The sequence below is a fragment of the Vigna unguiculata genome, chromosome 3, assembly GCF_037176805.1.
Source record: "Vigna unguiculata cultivar grain cowpea cultivar isolate G323 ecotype 2 chromosome 3, ASM3717680v1, whole genome shotgun sequence".
Lineage (NCBI taxonomy): Eukaryota > Viridiplantae > Streptophyta > Magnoliopsida > Fabales > Fabaceae > Vigna > Vigna unguiculata.
In genome coordinates this window covers 46,948,590-46,965,032 of record NC_140794.1, presented here as the reverse complement: position 1 = coordinate 46,965,032, position 16,443 = coordinate 46,948,590, and the positions used below count along the sequence as shown (strand labels likewise).

The following is a 16,443-nucleotide window of genomic DNA, read 5'->3' as shown; positions in this document are numbered from 1 at the left end:
CTTGCTTTGAAAAATCGAAGTGTCCGATGCATGAAGTACAATGAAATCCCACTTGTGCAAATGGGAAGTGTGAAAGATTGCAATCACCATAAATCCAATGGCATAGACCGAAGAATGGGAACAATATAGATAGAGGCGCCTTATATTATCATTCGCTAATAAACAAAAGTTTCTTCACACTTACACATACCTATAGATCCAAACATTTATATTTATATTTATATTTCTTCGACTTTCACCATCCTCTGTAGAATTAGGTCCCTTCTAAGTTTCATATTCGCTTTAAAATTTGGTTTATATTGAAATTAAGGGTTGAGATAATAAGCAACAATATACAAGCCATAAATAGTTTAGGTAACATTGCCTTTTCTTCACATCACTTAAACACATTTTTATGTTTGTCTTAACTTGGTCCACTGCCTCAGAGAGAAATCACAGGACTAGTTTCTCATGTGAATCAACTATTCAAAACACTTTGATAAAAAGGAGATTCGCCCATAAATTACAATATATTTTTCTTCCAAAACACATCCAAAATCACACTTTCAACCAAATTTCCATGTTTTTCTATTTGCAGGCTTCATGTTTTTCCGTCACTTATGAACATTCTAATCAAAGGATCCCTGCTCTCGGTAAGGAATCCGAAAAAAGGTATAATGTTGCAAAATAAGTTAAATCCAATTCAACTTTTTCCCTTTTGTTGCATGTTATAAGTTTTGTAGCCTTGAAATTATGTTATGATGAATATGGATGATTTTTTTGTTTCTTCAAAATCTTCCAACGTCAAGTTTATATATTATATTAAGATTCTACAATATTTTGCCAATAATTTCATTCCACAGCCTTTCTCCTCCTCGCTTCCAAATCAATTTTATAATTTGTAAATATTAGTGGGGAATTAAACAGTAATTTTTCTCACATTTCCTTGTAACTTTATTACTAAACCAACTTATAACTTCATGAGAAAATTTATTAAATATGAACAAAGTTTATATTATTTTACAAATGTTAATAAATACTTAAATAACCAATTAAAAAATGTTTTAAAAATGTGGGTTGAAATATATTATTAAGACTCCTCTAACTTTTAATGCACATAAGACATGATCACCATTACCTAATAATGGAAGATTAATTAAATTGTATTGTCCCTTTTTTGCATTGGCAAGTACTGTGTTGAGACAATGAGGACAATGAGAATACAGATTCCTAAGGATCATTGAAGTAGACACTCATCACCTTCCCAACACCACATCCTATGCCTGGCTCCTACTCTCTCTCTCTAAATTAAAGAAGAACAATTGTTCATTCATGCAGTTGCTGCACTTTTTATTATCTTACACAACACATTCTTAATGAAAGCTCCTGCGTATTTTTTTATAGCAAATATATATTATTCTACTCTTGTCTTTCCAAAGAAATTAAAAGCTAATTTTAGAAATTGTACATGTACATGCCGGTTAGAATTTTAACTGGTCGGTTATAGATGCTAACGGTCGATATCAGTTTGTGGAACCGGTTGGTGTGGACACAAGTAAGATTACGAGTACACACTACTATAACAATGCTTATTCACGATGGCTAAAGAAAGTCTACGAAGACGGAGCCAAATCCATTGTTGATTAAGCCGCCGTTAAAATCATAAACAACAACGACGGTTATAGAACCGTCATCATTATTAATTAATACAATGATGATTTGAAGAGCTGTCGTCAACTATGACGACAACAAAATGGGCTTGAACTTGGAGTATAAGCACATAAGCTTAACGATGACGGTTTTGGCACCAACCGTCGTGAATTAGACTCATTTTAATGACGGTTATGACATAACCGTCGTTAATTATGGGTTTTTTTTATACAACGAACATTGTTTAATGCCTTATCTGAACCTGTAATTCAGAAAAACAGACCCAATCCAAAAACAGAATTCCAATTTAGATAAAGTTCCAATCCACACAGAGTCCCAATCTAAACAATTCTATCAAAGTTAGAAATAACTTATATGACCCACATAAGTCTAACAACATAAGTCTATACTACTTCTAAGTGTCACTAAACCTAACTCTCACTAACTACAGATAGAAAGTACTTCGCCCACACTTTTTGAACATAAATTATTGCTCCTGAATCCATTGGACTTGGGTCATTGAATCTCTGCAAAAGTGTTGGAAAAATTAATAGCAATACATATGTAAATTAGGTTAAGTTAAAATTAGTACATGAAATAAGTTAGTATATTACCACATCCCAACCACTTTCATAATTTCTTTGAACAATTGTTGTCATCCATTGCATCACATAATAGCCACTCTCAAAGCTGCTAGTTTGTTTATTACACTACAATGGCAGTAGGTGTATTTAGTTATAAATACATATGACAATACTAAGTAAATAAATGACATATATAGTACCCGGAGGGAAATCCAAGTGACCCTTTTAGTATTGGTAGTCGATCTACCACTCAATATACTTTGTTCTTTAAAAGCACTAGGTTAAAATAATCAATACAAAACATGAGATTATATATTCAAGATTAATGTATAAATGAAGGAATTTATTGAAAAAAAATTATGTATAAATTATGCTCTTCAAATAGGGGGGAGGAGGTCTATGACAAGAGCAAAACCATATAACGGTACACTTTGGCACTGATACAACAAAAGTGTGATGGTTTGATTGGACAATAATTTGAGATTAGTTTTCCAACTCAATCAATCTAGTGAAATTATATGAGTTATCAATTCATCCAAATAATAAACATAAATCAAACCACAAACTATTAACCAAAGCATAAATGAACATTAAAGGAGTAACAATACATAAAAATCAAAGTTAATTACATCCAACCACCCACAAGATGATTCAACCACCCATGATGATGTGAAATAATATATAAGCTTTTAGAGTTGCAAAATCTTGCCTATAACTCTTATTATAACTATTATAAGCATTACAAAGAGAAAGAGCCTAAAGGTATGAGAATTGATGATCTAAACTAAAGGTAGTGCCTTATTTTTATAGAACATTTTGGACGGTGCTAAATCTTGTCTCTTGTACTCAGACACATAGGGTTTTTTCATGGATTGGTTTCTTCTTAGCTCAACCCCTTGTTCTAGAGCTTAGCACTTGAGCTTTCCCTCATGAAAGGGTCTCCTTCACTACTCAACCTTATGTGTTGGTGTTTCAACTTTTCCTGTTAAAAGAGTTTCCTCATGCGACTCAGCTTCTATTTATTGTGCTAAGCCAGAAAGTCCAAATTTATGTTGTCCTCTTCTTTCTATTCTCATTAATCAACACTAATGGTTACGGCTCAACTGCATCTTTGATTTTTCTTTCATTTTTAATGCAAAATAGTTAAATACCATCAAAACTCATAAAACCTTAATTCTCGATACCTTATCCTGTAACTTCTAAGTGTAACTTAAGCCTAAAATGGTTGATTTACTTAGAAAGATAGTCATTGAATATATGATAATTTACTTCTTCTATCCACTTTTCAACCCTTTTCGCCCTCAATTTTCTTTTTCTTTTTGAAAGTCTATCACAAGTTTTAATATTCAAATTCCAATATGTCAATTGTTTTTAATCATTTGGGAGGAAACAAAATAATCCCCCCGGCAAAAAATTTTTTCTACTCTTCATTAAAATTTTATTATATATTTTTATTATTTTAAAATATGATATTTGAATTATAAAATTAAAAAAATATGAACAAATTTGATAACATTTATTATGACTTTTTTACATGCTTACTTGCTATTAATTAATAATCTTGTTATTAAGTTTCTAATATAATATTAAGAAAAAACTAGTTGAAAAATTCAACTTTACTATTTTATTGTAAATGCTCTCAAATATTCAAATTTGTAAAATTTATCAGTCATATTTGAATTATATCATTTTTTGGTAATTAGAAAATACATAATAAAAATTTATTTTTTCTATAATAATTATAAAAACAAGATTGCAAAATAAAATACGAGATAAATTTTTTGCATATCATATGATTATTAACAATGAAAAATAAATAGTTAAAATTTTAGATTTGATTTAATTATTGATAGACTCTATAATTTGAAAAAACAAAGAACAATCTATTTATATATTGTCACTACGAGAAAATTCCTAAACAATAATCAATTTTAGTGACAAAAAAATATGTTTAAAGAACAATTTCTTTGATGGTCAAAACATTGGTAACTAATGTTAATGACCAATTTAGAGATCAATTCATAATAAAATTATTTAGTTACAAATTTATTAATTATAACTGTTTATTCATAATAAAAATTATTTTAATTACCGATAATTTTTAGTTCCTAAATTGATATCCAAATTGATCAGTACAATGACTATTTACTTTTAGTCATTAAATTTTGTCATTATTTAAGAATTTTGTTGTCATTCTTCCAAAATTAAAATCAAAGATCCACCACTACATACCCAAATTTTGGGTATATGAGAACGAGTCATCCTATAAAGCTACTTCTATTTTCGCTAATTTGATTACCACTTGAATAATCGTAATTATAACATTATTCATATATAATTAGGCGTGTGCATCACTGGAAAATTAATGCTAACTTAACTTACTCTTACATTCTAGAATATTCCACCACTACTGAAAAATTAATGTTGTCCATTTCATGTGTTAATCGAGTTCATAGATTGATTAGCTTATTTCATCAATTGAGTTAAAAATATTCACTATAACCACTAAATCATTCACTTCAATTTTTTTTTTTTTTTTACAATCAAATCATTAAATAAAAATGATTCTATCATTGATCAAATACTATTTTGTCCGACATTCTTAATATGTAAATCCAATTACTTATCTACAAATTCATCCATGCAATCTAAATTATAAAGGGTTGAAAATAAAAATAAATAAAGTGTTTAGTTAAATTAAAGTTCTTGCATTCATACCTATTAATGTTTTATATAATGTATATATGCAACAGTCACTACAACATTTTGTAGTTTAGACCACACTAAATTAGATAACGACTAAATAAATGTGGCCTAAACATATAATAAACAACATTTTTATAAATATTGTATAAATATCATGAAAACCCATGATTATACAACTGTTGCTTTAAACTATGTGGACAAAACCAGTAAAAATGTGGTCTAAAAATATAAGTGAGGTCTAAAATCAACCTGAAAAACTGTTGTCTATTGTAAGGATTTTAAGCAACGGTTTCAAAAACATTGTCGTACTAAAAACCGTTGTCTATTACCTATAACCACACTCACCTATACCACACCTAAAAAAATGTGGTCTAATCTTTAGACCATGGTTTTTATAATTTAGATCATAATTTTATGTTGTTGTCTAAAGTGATTTTTGTTGTAGTGAGTGTATTTAATAAATATAACATACTTAATTCAAGTCAAATATTTGTTTTTATATATCTCATTTCTTGTAATAAATTACTGCAACAATAATTTTTAAATAGAATATAACTGCAAACGTAAATAAGGTCAGTAATTTTTCAAATAATATAAAGAATATAGAACGAGAGTAATAATTATATAGATGATTAATACTTTTTCTTACAATTATTCGGTAATGTTTGCCCAACTACGAGACCAGCAACGACCCAATATTTTTTTAATATTGGGCCTTATGGGCCTCACTTACAGGCACCCAATAGTTTTTGGCACTGTCACGGATAGAGATGTGAGTAAGAACGACGTCGTTACCGTAGACTATATATAGGTTTTGCCGGAGAAGCAGAAGGTGGTTTGAGCTTTTCAATCTTCACTTCATCTCATTGCATCGAATTGAGGTATGGCTCCGCTTATGCCGTGTTTGGCAGCGTAACAGAATTATTAACTGGCCATTTTATTTGAATTTCGATGTTGGCGTTTAGTTTGAGTTTTTTTGGGTTTTGGTGCTATAGGGATTTGATCGGAGAGGAGAGTGATGGATTTCTCTTCCGTGAGAGCTACGTTGGATTCGAAGTCGTACGACAAAGTTGCGGATGTATGCGATAACCTAATGCTTCAGGTAGCTGTCTATTTGATTCTTGTTCCTTTTCCCGTTTCATTAGGGTTTGTGGCTTATTTCAAATTCACGAATCCTCACTCAGGTTGCAGCTGATGGCATTGCTTACCAGGATGATTGGCCCTACGCCATTCACCTCCTCGCTCACTTTTATGTTCACGACATGTATCTATCTTTCAATTCTCTTCTTCTTGTTTTCGCGCTTTACATTATTGTATATCTCAATTAAATGATTATTACTTTACTTTACTCACATGTTGCTTCTGAAATAAATAATTCCTGTCTTGATTGATTCTGTTAATACGTTTGTTTGTGTAACTCAATTTGGAAGTAATGTTATGGTTTTGCAGCAACAGTGCGCGCTTTCTTTGGAAATCAATACCTTCGTCAATCAAAGAAAGCCAGCCTGAAGTCACCGCGGTTTGGAAAATTGGTCAGAAGCTCTGGTTACGTGACTATGCCGGAGTGCACGAGGCAATCCGTGGCTTTGATTGGAGTCAGGATGTCCAAGGCCTAGTTGCTGCATTTTCAGGCAAGACTTTGAAAGCCTGTTGTACGAGTCTACTCACTTTGTCACTTCGAATGTCTTCTAAACAATCCAACTGTATATATGTAAATTCTGTTGTGTTTCTGAGACAAAAGTTATCCTAATTCATAAAGAATGTTGTCCTCACTTTTATTATAACCCGTTTCATGTTACTTTTGCCGAATGTTAATTGTAGACTATGTGTTATACTTTTTGGTTCGGGAAATTGGTGAAGCGTCGATGTGAGGATCAATTAATTTGGTTTTTTCTGTAACAATATCCAGTGTTATTTTTGCTGCGATTGCCGTAATGGATGAAAGCAATGGCGCCTTAATATTAGTTTGGCGAGAACAAAATATATTATATTTTAAACCTCGAAAAATTAAAATATGTTTCGGTTGGACATTCCTTACCCCTACATATATTACATGAAAAGATGTCGATGGATTATGTAATTTCTCGGGCTAACATGTACTGAAGATAGATGATCTATGGATAATGCATAAAAGTAGTGAAGTAATCATGTACTGTGCTTATGTTTTGTTTGATTAAATATGATTCTTAGTTTTATATTTGCTTTCCAAATAGCTTGAGTTCACAACAAATTTTTGTGCACCTATATTTGGTGTTTGGTACGATAAAAATATTAACATCAATAAGCTTTTCCAGAACTTTACACAAAGGAGATGTTTCAGCTGCTTCTCTCTTCTTATTCAACAATAAGCATTAAAGACACTGCTTTATTTCTGGGAATGAATGAGGATGATGCTACAAATTGTAAGTAATTTTCACTATCCTAGAAGCTTATGAAATTGGATATTGCTTATATTTTGTACTTGGACTGTCTGCACTCTCTCTTTCTTATCAATATTGTCTGTTTGTTGTATAATTTAGATGTACTACAGCAAGGCTGGACTGTCGACCCTGCTTCTCAGATGCTTATTGTCAAGAAACAACCTGTTGTGACCGAGCAGAAACTTGATCATAGTAAATTGCAGCGATTGACAGAATATGTCTTCCATCTTGAGCATTGAAGCTTTTAGTTATGAAGAACTAGATGTTTCAATTTATATGAAATTCTTCTCAAATTGATCAATCAAACATTATATGTTCTTGAAAGTGGATGTATACTGTTGATAATTTTGTAGCCAACCTGTATGTGTTTGAACTTTAGCACCGATTGGTGAAATTCACGTCCCACTTGGTAGCTATTTGACAAGTCTCTTAGTATCTCTTATATGATAGTGGAATGGTTACAACTTTGCAAATTGGACTTGTTTTGGGAAGAAATGTCCGTCTGTATATTCTGAGTGTACAAAATATACAGTGTACTGAATATATACTGTATAATTTGTTAAGGTGTTGTTATTCATTTCTTGAATCTAGTTGTGTTTGGCTGGTACTTTGATTTTGAAGTTACTTTTTTTCTCTCGTGTATTTTTGGGGCTTATTTTCCCATATTCGATTGTTGATAAAATATCTGAGAAGTGGGGTGGGTGTGTTGCTTCAAAATTCGCCTGTGGTGTTAGCTCAAGGAAAAACTATTCTTGTCGTGGGTCTACCCCTGCACATCCTTCCCCCCACAAGGGGAAAGATGGGATGTGTTTTAAACTAAATCTGTGTTTAGGAATGAAGGTGGATGGTGGCAAGTTGTCTGAAGATGCTGATGCAAGACAGGATGGAAAGGAAAAGGAATCAGTTGTCCAGAGTGATTGAAACCTTTTCAATTCCCACCGAAGTGGATGGTCTAAAAGAGATGGCAATCAGAGAACTTCCAGCTGCTGTTCAGACATCCTTCAGACTGGGAAAAACAGTTTGACAGCTTATTCCATATATTGAAACGTTAGAATATGATATATATGGCCAAATAGCTCTACCAAATACGAAGGTTCCTGCATGCTTTTGTTCTTTTATTTTTAGTTTTCCCTAAGATTCTGTTAAGGCATACAAAGAGGCTTATAAGCTATATTATCTTAACAGGTGGCTATCCTGTCCATGCCGCAAAGTATTACACTTAACTGTACTGACGTGGTGTTTGGTGTTCTCTGTCATCCGATGAATGGTTCAATAAATCCACTGTCCTTGACTGTGCTGAGATCTTCTTTGATTGAACTGTTTCTCAAGCAATCCAACCTGACTTTGACACCATCAATATTTGGGAATGCATGGATATTTGAAATCTTGTAAGTTTCCTGGAGGATTAACTGCAATACCACCGCACTCTACTTTTGGCAGATGCCTGAGGTTCTGTTTAATTTTACCTTTAACAATTCAATACTGGAAAATTTTGATGACTTGAAGGATGAAGTGAGGTCTGGATTGCATCTAAACTCTGACGAGGTACAGCCCCCTAAACTGATTCCCTTGTTATTTTGGGGGTTTCAATTTTGATATATAAATGCCACTCGCTTCAAACTCTAGAGCTGTAGTACATTTCAGATTTCTCTCAGACCCGACTTGAATCTAATGACAAGAATATCGTTATCACTCTTTTTCACTTAATTGCAAGCTTGGTCCCTTACTGTGTTATATGGCTCCTTTTTTCCCTCAATACTTTTTTGCTTGAATTTAGTTTCCCAACTGTTCAATTGTTACAATCAAGTTCTTTTGTCAATAGAAACTTCTTCCATTAAAAATCCACCAATCAAAGCATCATTTTACCTAAAAATAGAAAATACCAATTTTCCGTCTCGTCAAAACCATTTTCTTACATCATGCAGAGTTTTAATTGAGTATGACTTGTGAACCATTTAAACTTCACAGTAAATTTTTCTAAACCCTCAACTATTTTAGTAGAAACTAAGATTTTGAAGGTTTTATTTAGAGAGAAATAGATGGAAGAACTTAATTGTGACATTAAGAAAAACGAAGGGACTAAATTTGAGCAAAAAATTCTTGAGGCCTATTCAAAAGTTTGTTATACTTTGTGGAGCTACTAATCTTTTTGGTGCCATGGTTACTCAGTATTTTTTTTACACACCACCACCTTGCATGCATGTCAATTACATTTAAAGAAATTGAAAGCAGAAGTAGTTTATATTACCTTTAAAATCATCAGTTCCTGTATCAGGTGCCTCGGATTTTTTTAAACATACTAAGTTAATTGAATTATGGTGTTCTCTTGATTTGCTGTATTTTCTTAGAACCTTATTTTTACTTCGCTGTATTGTTTTGATTAATTTGATAAAAAAAAATGTGAAAGCGAAGGACATGACATTTTGTTCAAATAAGGCTAACATTTGAAAGGCTATACAAAATCTTATAGTTGCATGTTGCATATGCTTGATTAAAGGTAAGACATTGCTAACAAGATTCAATAAAGTTTCAAGTGAAATCTTTTACTCAAATATAACATGTATAAAACATTTAAAAACCACTTTTACAACTTATAAAATTTAAAATCTTATTGTATTACTTGCATTTCACTCTACCTAATTTAATTTTATACAATGAAAATCTCATGCAAATAATGAAAACGAAAATAAAGATGAATTACAATCACTACTTGAACAAGATAGAGATGGAAAATATGAAAAATAAGAAATGTAAGCAAAAGGAGAGATAATAATGTTTTTGCTAGGAATCTATATATAATATGTCACTTAATTAGAAACCAATAACATTCAATTGAAATAGAAAAGTAAATTAAAAATAAAATAACGTTATATCATGAGTCTTAAAAAAATTTAAATAACACAATCAACTTTTACTTGGTCATGTTAATTAAATTACTGTAAGTAACCCACATATGCGCCATTACCGTCATGTAGAGGATCTAAGACTACGACCAAATTGAAACGTATTTTTCATTCACAAACTAACGTATTTTGTGTGCATGCAAAGAGAGAACTGATAGCACGTCACAATGACAAAATTGACTATTTATCCTAAATTTTAATGTTGAACTGCTCTTGATAAACTTTAAGTAAAAGTTAAAGAACGAGGCATAAATGAAATTTTTTTGTTCGCAACTTTTTCTTCGAATTTCATAAATGAGATTCCATCGTTTTAAATGCATATGTAAACGTAAGGTTGAAATCCAAATCATACAATGTCAACCTCCAAGGATTTGATTAGACAAAAATGCATCATAAAAATCCTTAACTCTACTTCTAAATTCCAATAATCCAAAAACTCTTTAAATATTCTCCTATATGCTCTTAAATAGACTTGAAGCCAATTTCCTAAAATTTCTCACTAACCACCTTCTCAATTACCTCAACAAGACTGCAAAGCACATTCTAGAGTACTCACGAGAAAAATAAATAAATAAATAAATATTAATCATTATCTTCAACAACAACAGATTTAATACAAACATGGGACATAAAATTGAGATTAAAGAACTACCCATATAGTTTCATGATATATCTGATCCATGTGAGATACCTGAAAACAAAAAACAAATACAAGAATGTCAGCATGGAAATCAAGAGATACCAGAAAAAAAAATATAAGAAATGAAGATGGAAAAGAAAACCAACTGCCCACAATGCGGCCTTATCACTATGCCCCAGACATATAACTGCTTTATTATTTCATAAATACAGAGGAATTCACAATCTGAAATCAGGCTTCCCCTTGATTTTAGCAACAAAAAAGGGTAGTTTTACGAGGGAGAGAGAACTGGAGGTAAGCAACTGAGACAAACTGTTTGTAGTCTTGTAGAAATTACCACAAGGAATGGGGCAGTTAGAGTTACTGTCAGTTTTTGTGAAGAACCATATATTGTAACACAAAGCAAGAGATTCCTTCCCTACAAGCCTTGTTCCCCTTTCCTCTCATTTCCGTAGCCATGAAACAATCACCACGAAGCCTTCCCCACAAAAAGAATAGAGCCGAAACATTATAAACGTCACAGACTGATAAACTTAAAATCTCAACTATAAAAGACTTGTAATAAAGCAACTAGCATGTTAACTCACCACCACTAAGCACTAGTAAAGCAAGAAGAAAAATAAATGCTTGGTTAACTTCAATTTCAATTTCAATGGCAGTGTCTCAACAATAATATGAAGAATATCCTAATTGACAGTGCTTGGTAAACATCATTCAAACAAAATGATGCAAATTAGACCGTTGTGCAAGGAAAAACAAGATCCTAAATGATTGATACTGAGACTCACTCTAGAGTACGTTAATTCTGAATGATGAGACAGCAAACTCACTTATTGCCACTTATAGTTAAGCATCGAGCATATCAACCTGTAACAGTCACGGATTAAGCCTCTAGAAAATATATCCAAAACGAACTAAAGGTAGAAGCAGATCCCATAGTATCTTATAACATCTATCACTCCTTCCAAACCAGTAAGGAAGAACATCAAAATAGGAAAATCAAAATCAACGAGAACTAAAACAGTCCACAGAGCAGAAGACACAATCAAAATCATCAAACCCAGGACCAAAAGTAAGAAAGCGATGAGAAAGTTAATGAGTATTTTGAAATGAGAGAACTGAATGCCATTGGGTGTGAAAATGGGTGAGTAGGCAAAATTCATCGAGTGCTGCATTCTCAAAGGGTGGAAGAGTGAGAAAGATCGTTTTGAAATGACTGATGAGCATCTATGATATATCCACAAGAGAGAAATGGTTACTATTCACAACTCAATATAATTGTATGACTAGTATAGATGAAGGAGTAATGGTTAACTGAGGAATCAGCTAGTAAAAGGCGGCAAAATTCTAGAGATTGAATTTTCTTTATTTATTATAGTTAGTTTTTCTAGAAAAAGTATTTTTTTGACACAAAAAGATGTTCACTCGGTGCCGCATCACAATTTGGTACAAAAATGTCTTAAAGAGCAATTCATTTGTCGTGGTAAAAAAGTAAATTATTAAAACAAGATACATATTAGGCTGATATAAAATGTACATTCTTTTTCATAGTACTATATAGCAGCTTACATTACTGTATATTGAACACCTTTGTAGCTTGTAAAACACAAACCTCCACTAGTATAGGTGCAGTGCTTATTGAAATCTTGGTGGTTACTGCGCACTGATATGGTTTGTGCACTCTAGAGCCTAAAGCAGAAACACTAAGCATTCAGCAGAGGATTATATTAAGTACACAAAATACCAAAAGGAACAATAAGGAGATAAAATGTTCTTATTAATTCTCAACCCATCAATCCTGAAAACATCATATTAAAACCAATTCTTGAGAAACAACTGACAGAACATATATATAAGATTTGGGAGTGACACAACAGTCAGGTGCAAAGTCGCTTACCTGTACAGTTATCAATTTGTGATTGAGCAGTTTAAACAAACTTGTCAATCTTCATCATCAGAGCTGACATCATCGCTACTATAGTCACTAGTGTCACTTCCTCCAAGGTCCAAATTAACTGGCTGCACTTGAATAACTTCTGGTTGTTTGGGCTGAGGAATGTGAGGTTGCATTTGTTGCTCTGCAAATCTCGGTATTTGAAGAGAGTCCATGGGAGGCAATGGCACAGGATCCCCTGGTTTCCACCCAGGCGGGGGCAGTGGCAAATCAATAGGCAACTGGACAGGCATCCCCGGCTTCCAACCAGGTGGCACTGGAGGCAGCATTCCTTGAAATGCAGACAAATTCGGAACTGTATTAGTACCCATCTGTGATGGAGGCTCAACAATAGCTTCAACAATTTTATCCTTGGACTCGACTTCTTTAGGCAATCCAACATCAAGGTCGGCAAAATTATACAACTGAGAAGCTCTCATTTGCTCTTCTTGCGGTGCAGGTGGCAATGCACCACGAAGAGGAGCTTGGCCGGCTCCAAATTCCGGAGGTGCAAAGGTGGTGTAGCTTATCTTGTGGGCATACGATAATATATCTGACAGCTTCAACTGAGAAGAGACAGTTGATGAAGTCATGGAATCATCATCTCCAGATTTCGATCGCTTGGAGCGGCGATAATCAGAGTAATCATCGACAAGAATGTCTAGGCAGCATTCTGCATCTTTGAGTTTGTTGGAAAATGCAAGTATCATTGAATCTTGGGAACAAATTTCACCGTCCATCTTCTGCTTGGCATCTTGAAGGTCAAGAATCTCTTGGAGTTCGGCAACAGCTTCAAATATTTGGGTTTGGAGAACAGTAAAGAGGGAAATTATTTCTTTTACAGTGGCTGGAGAAGCGTCAAGCGGGGTAGATGAATGAGACAAGAGGAAAGTTGGAAGGGATCCACGGAAGGCAGTGACCCAAAGAGACCGGTTAGGGGAAACTTCAAAGAGCTTGGAAGTTAAGGAAGCCATTTGGAGAAGAAGTGCTTGGGCTCTGGGAAGGGGTGGGAGGAGTGATAGAAGAGCAGAAGAAGGGGTTGAAGAGTTGCGGTCTTGGGATTGCTGGGTCTGTGTTGGAGGGAGCTTTGCTGGGTCTGTGTTGGAGGGAGCTTTGCTGGGTCTGACATACCATCATCTGCTGCCATATCCTGCTCAATGTTGAATAAAACAATATGAGAAAACTATAACAAAGTTGGTTGTGATAATATGAAAATACATAACAAACAATTGTAACTATAAATATATGGCAAAATTCAATCAAAGAGAAATCATGAAGATATAAGGCATCATTAACTGGGATTCAATTGTAAGAACCAATTTCATAACTGCAATATAAGGATGAAGCTATGTGCGCAGATGCCAAGTATTGAAGTAAACCTAAAATGAAAGCACAATTCACAAGAAAATCGCTAACCTTTTAATCTTATATTTATGAAGCTTATAGACACGGCTCCTCAATACTGTGTCTCTGAGCCCAACACATATATGACACTTGTAGGACACATGTCAGGCACCTTGTTAAATTGTCAATTTTAAAAAACGTTTTTTTGCAGCTCCAACATTCCTGAAGCATGCTCCAACACCATTATAACACAACGTTAATGAGGGCAGACACAATGATCTCTTTAAGTTGGAAAGTAAGAAACTTATTGTGGAAGTTTCTATTTCTCCTTTAAACAAACAAACTGTCTATTTCACATTTTACAAAGAAACTTTAGAAGAGATAAATTTTTCAATGACGATGATCAACAAAGGGAAGAAATGTCTTAAATCAATTAGATCCTCTTTTCATATTTTGAATTCGAGAAGGATGCATTGATGTTCGTGTGTGTCCGTGCTTCATACTCACAAAGTTTGCCCCGTCCCAACACATGCATCATAAATATTAAATACACACAAGAAATTATGCAGCAGTGTTATCACTGGTGGAATAAAGAAAATGAAGGAAAGCTAATAATCTGCTATATGATATACCAGATAGTACTGTGCGCAAATAGCAGATACTACATGGTGGCATATATCATTATTATGCATAAAAAAATAAGTTGTATGCAAAAGAATTTAAAATAAAATGCATAAAAACTGACATAATATTAACTCAATAGCTCAATTATCCAGAGACTTGCTATAGATGACAAGAGAAGCAGAACACATGACAAAACCATGACAACCATAGCAACCGCAATTGTGGACAAGCCCACAATCATGGATCCAAGAAATTCTACTACGTAAAAGCGTCATATCAGCTACACACAAATACAAACATTGTGTCGTTTACAAACAATAATTCGTACATAACATATATTTTGGGGTCCTGAGGCCTTTTGAAGCCAGAAATACGAAGCTTATAACATCCACCTATTCTAACAAGGAATAAGTACAGCACTGATATTAGACAAATAGCACGGCAGAGTTCATGTTTCCCAGATTTCAAATCTCATGCAATGACCAGGACATCTAATCAAAAACCTAATACAGAATTGATTCAAACCATACTGAGCCATTATCCTGCAGGGACTATTGGAAAGCCAACTACCTACTCTATAAAAACACATACCCATAAAGTTTAACAAAGTACAGTCACTGTTTGAAACTGGGCTCGACGCAAAGGAAACTTAATTCAAATAGGTAACCGCAGTATACCTTCAAAAATTGAAAATAGATAAATAAGCAACCGAGAAAAACAGCTAATTGTTGTATATGCTATAATTCTTCGGACTTTGCTTTCTGCAAGAGTTATTCTTAATTGTTATTATTATCTTTGTAGATAAAAAAAAAAAAGCCCTCATGCTTAAATCTATTGCACCTACCAGTTAAAGATCGAAGCAATGCGTCAAACGGTTATCCCGACAAACAGAACTAAAACAAACCTAAACAGTATCAACTGAGATTCCCCAATTTCCTTTTTTCTTGAACACTTTAAAGTGATATAAATAAGAGAAGAAGGGGGAATCGAAATTGAAGCGAAAGTTGAATAGGAAAAGGTGAAACCGAAAACCCACCAAAAGGAGAAAAGGGAAAAAGAATTGGAGAGTATGGATACGGAACAAAGGAAGAGAGAAAAACAGAAAAAAAAAAAAATGAAGATGAATCTAGTGAGAGATAACAACCATCAGACAGAGAGAAAACCTGGTAAGACGAAAAGCGTGTTAAAGGAAGAAGAAGATGATGACGACGATGAAGGTGTTAGGGCTCTGTGTTGCTATCTTTCTTTCTGTTCGTTGGGAAGAAGAAGATAGAGTGCTTCTTCATGCAACTCCAAAATTTCTTCTATGACTCTAAAAAACTTTTAAATTTAAAAGATATGCTTTGAGCATTTAAGTAAATTTAATCACATCACATTCCCAAATTATGTTTAGACGTGAATTTTTAGAAGTATATATTATTTAAAGGCGATCGTGAGTTAAAATATATTATTGAAAGTTAATTTTTAAAAATTAAAATATATTATTGAAAGTTGATTTTTGAAAATTAAAATATATTATGAAAAGTCGATTTTTATAAATTAAAATATATAACTAAAATTCAACTTTTAAAAGCTAAAATATATTATAAAAATCAATTTTTGGAAGTCAAAATATATTATCGAAATTCGAATTTTAGAAGTGAAAATATATAATCAAAAT

At 33.0% G+C, this 16,443-nt stretch overlaps 1 protein-coding gene and 1 pseudogene across 22 annotated transcripts; one reads left to right on the top strand and one right to left on the bottom strand.

The window, feature by feature from the left end:
- Window positions 1-5,664: 5,664 nt before the first annotated feature.
- Window positions 5,665-7,925, top strand: COP9 (COP9 signalosome, subunit CSN8). Its single transcript, XM_028061256.2, has 6 exons — window positions 5,665-5,800; window positions 5,915-6,021; window positions 6,104-6,183; window positions 6,369-6,550; window positions 7,214-7,321; window positions 7,439-7,925. The coding sequence occupies exons 2-6, from the start codon at window positions 5,938-5,940 to the stop codon at window positions 7,576-7,578; spliced, it is 594 nt and encodes a 197-aa protein (XP_027917057.1). The 5' UTR covers window positions 5,665-5,800; window positions 5,915-5,937; the 3' UTR covers window positions 7,579-7,925.
- A 2,742-nt stretch (window positions 7,926-10,667) lies between these two features.
- LOC114178623 (mediator of RNA polymerase II transcription subunit 4 pseudogene) lies at window positions 10,668-16,115 on the bottom strand (annotated as a pseudogene). Of its 21 annotated transcripts, none has more exons than XR_014993985.1 (5): window positions 15,947-16,115; window positions 12,780-13,965; window positions 11,671-12,571; window positions 11,220-11,360; window positions 10,668-10,933 (listed from the first exon to the last, which is right to left on the bottom strand). The product of XR_014993985.1 is annotated as a mediator of RNA polymerase II transcription subunit 4 pseudogene, transcript variant X6 (transcript). The 21 variants fall into 21 exon arrangements; XR_014993986.1 differs by having other exon boundaries at window positions 10,668-11,360; window positions 11,671-11,749; window positions 12,452-12,571; XR_014993993.1 differs by lacking the exon at window positions 11,220-11,360 and having other exon boundaries at window positions 11,671-11,749; window positions 12,452-12,571.
- Window positions 16,116-16,443: the final 328 nt, after the last annotated feature.

Bases quoted from the DNA above. Each gene is read 5' to 3' on its own strand.
- COP9 (XM_028061256.2), top strand. From the start codon at position 5,938: ATGGATTTCTCTTCCGTGAGAGCTACGTTGGATTCGAAGTCGTACGAC. The intron at 6,022-6,103 runs GTAGCTGTCTAT...ATCCTCACTCAG, and splicing joins GCGATAACCTAATGCTTCAG to GTTGCAGCTGATGGCATTGC. The intron at 6,184-6,368 runs GTATCTATCTTT...ATGGTTTTGCAG, and splicing joins CACTTTTATGTTCACGACAT to CAACAGTGCGCGCTTTCTTT.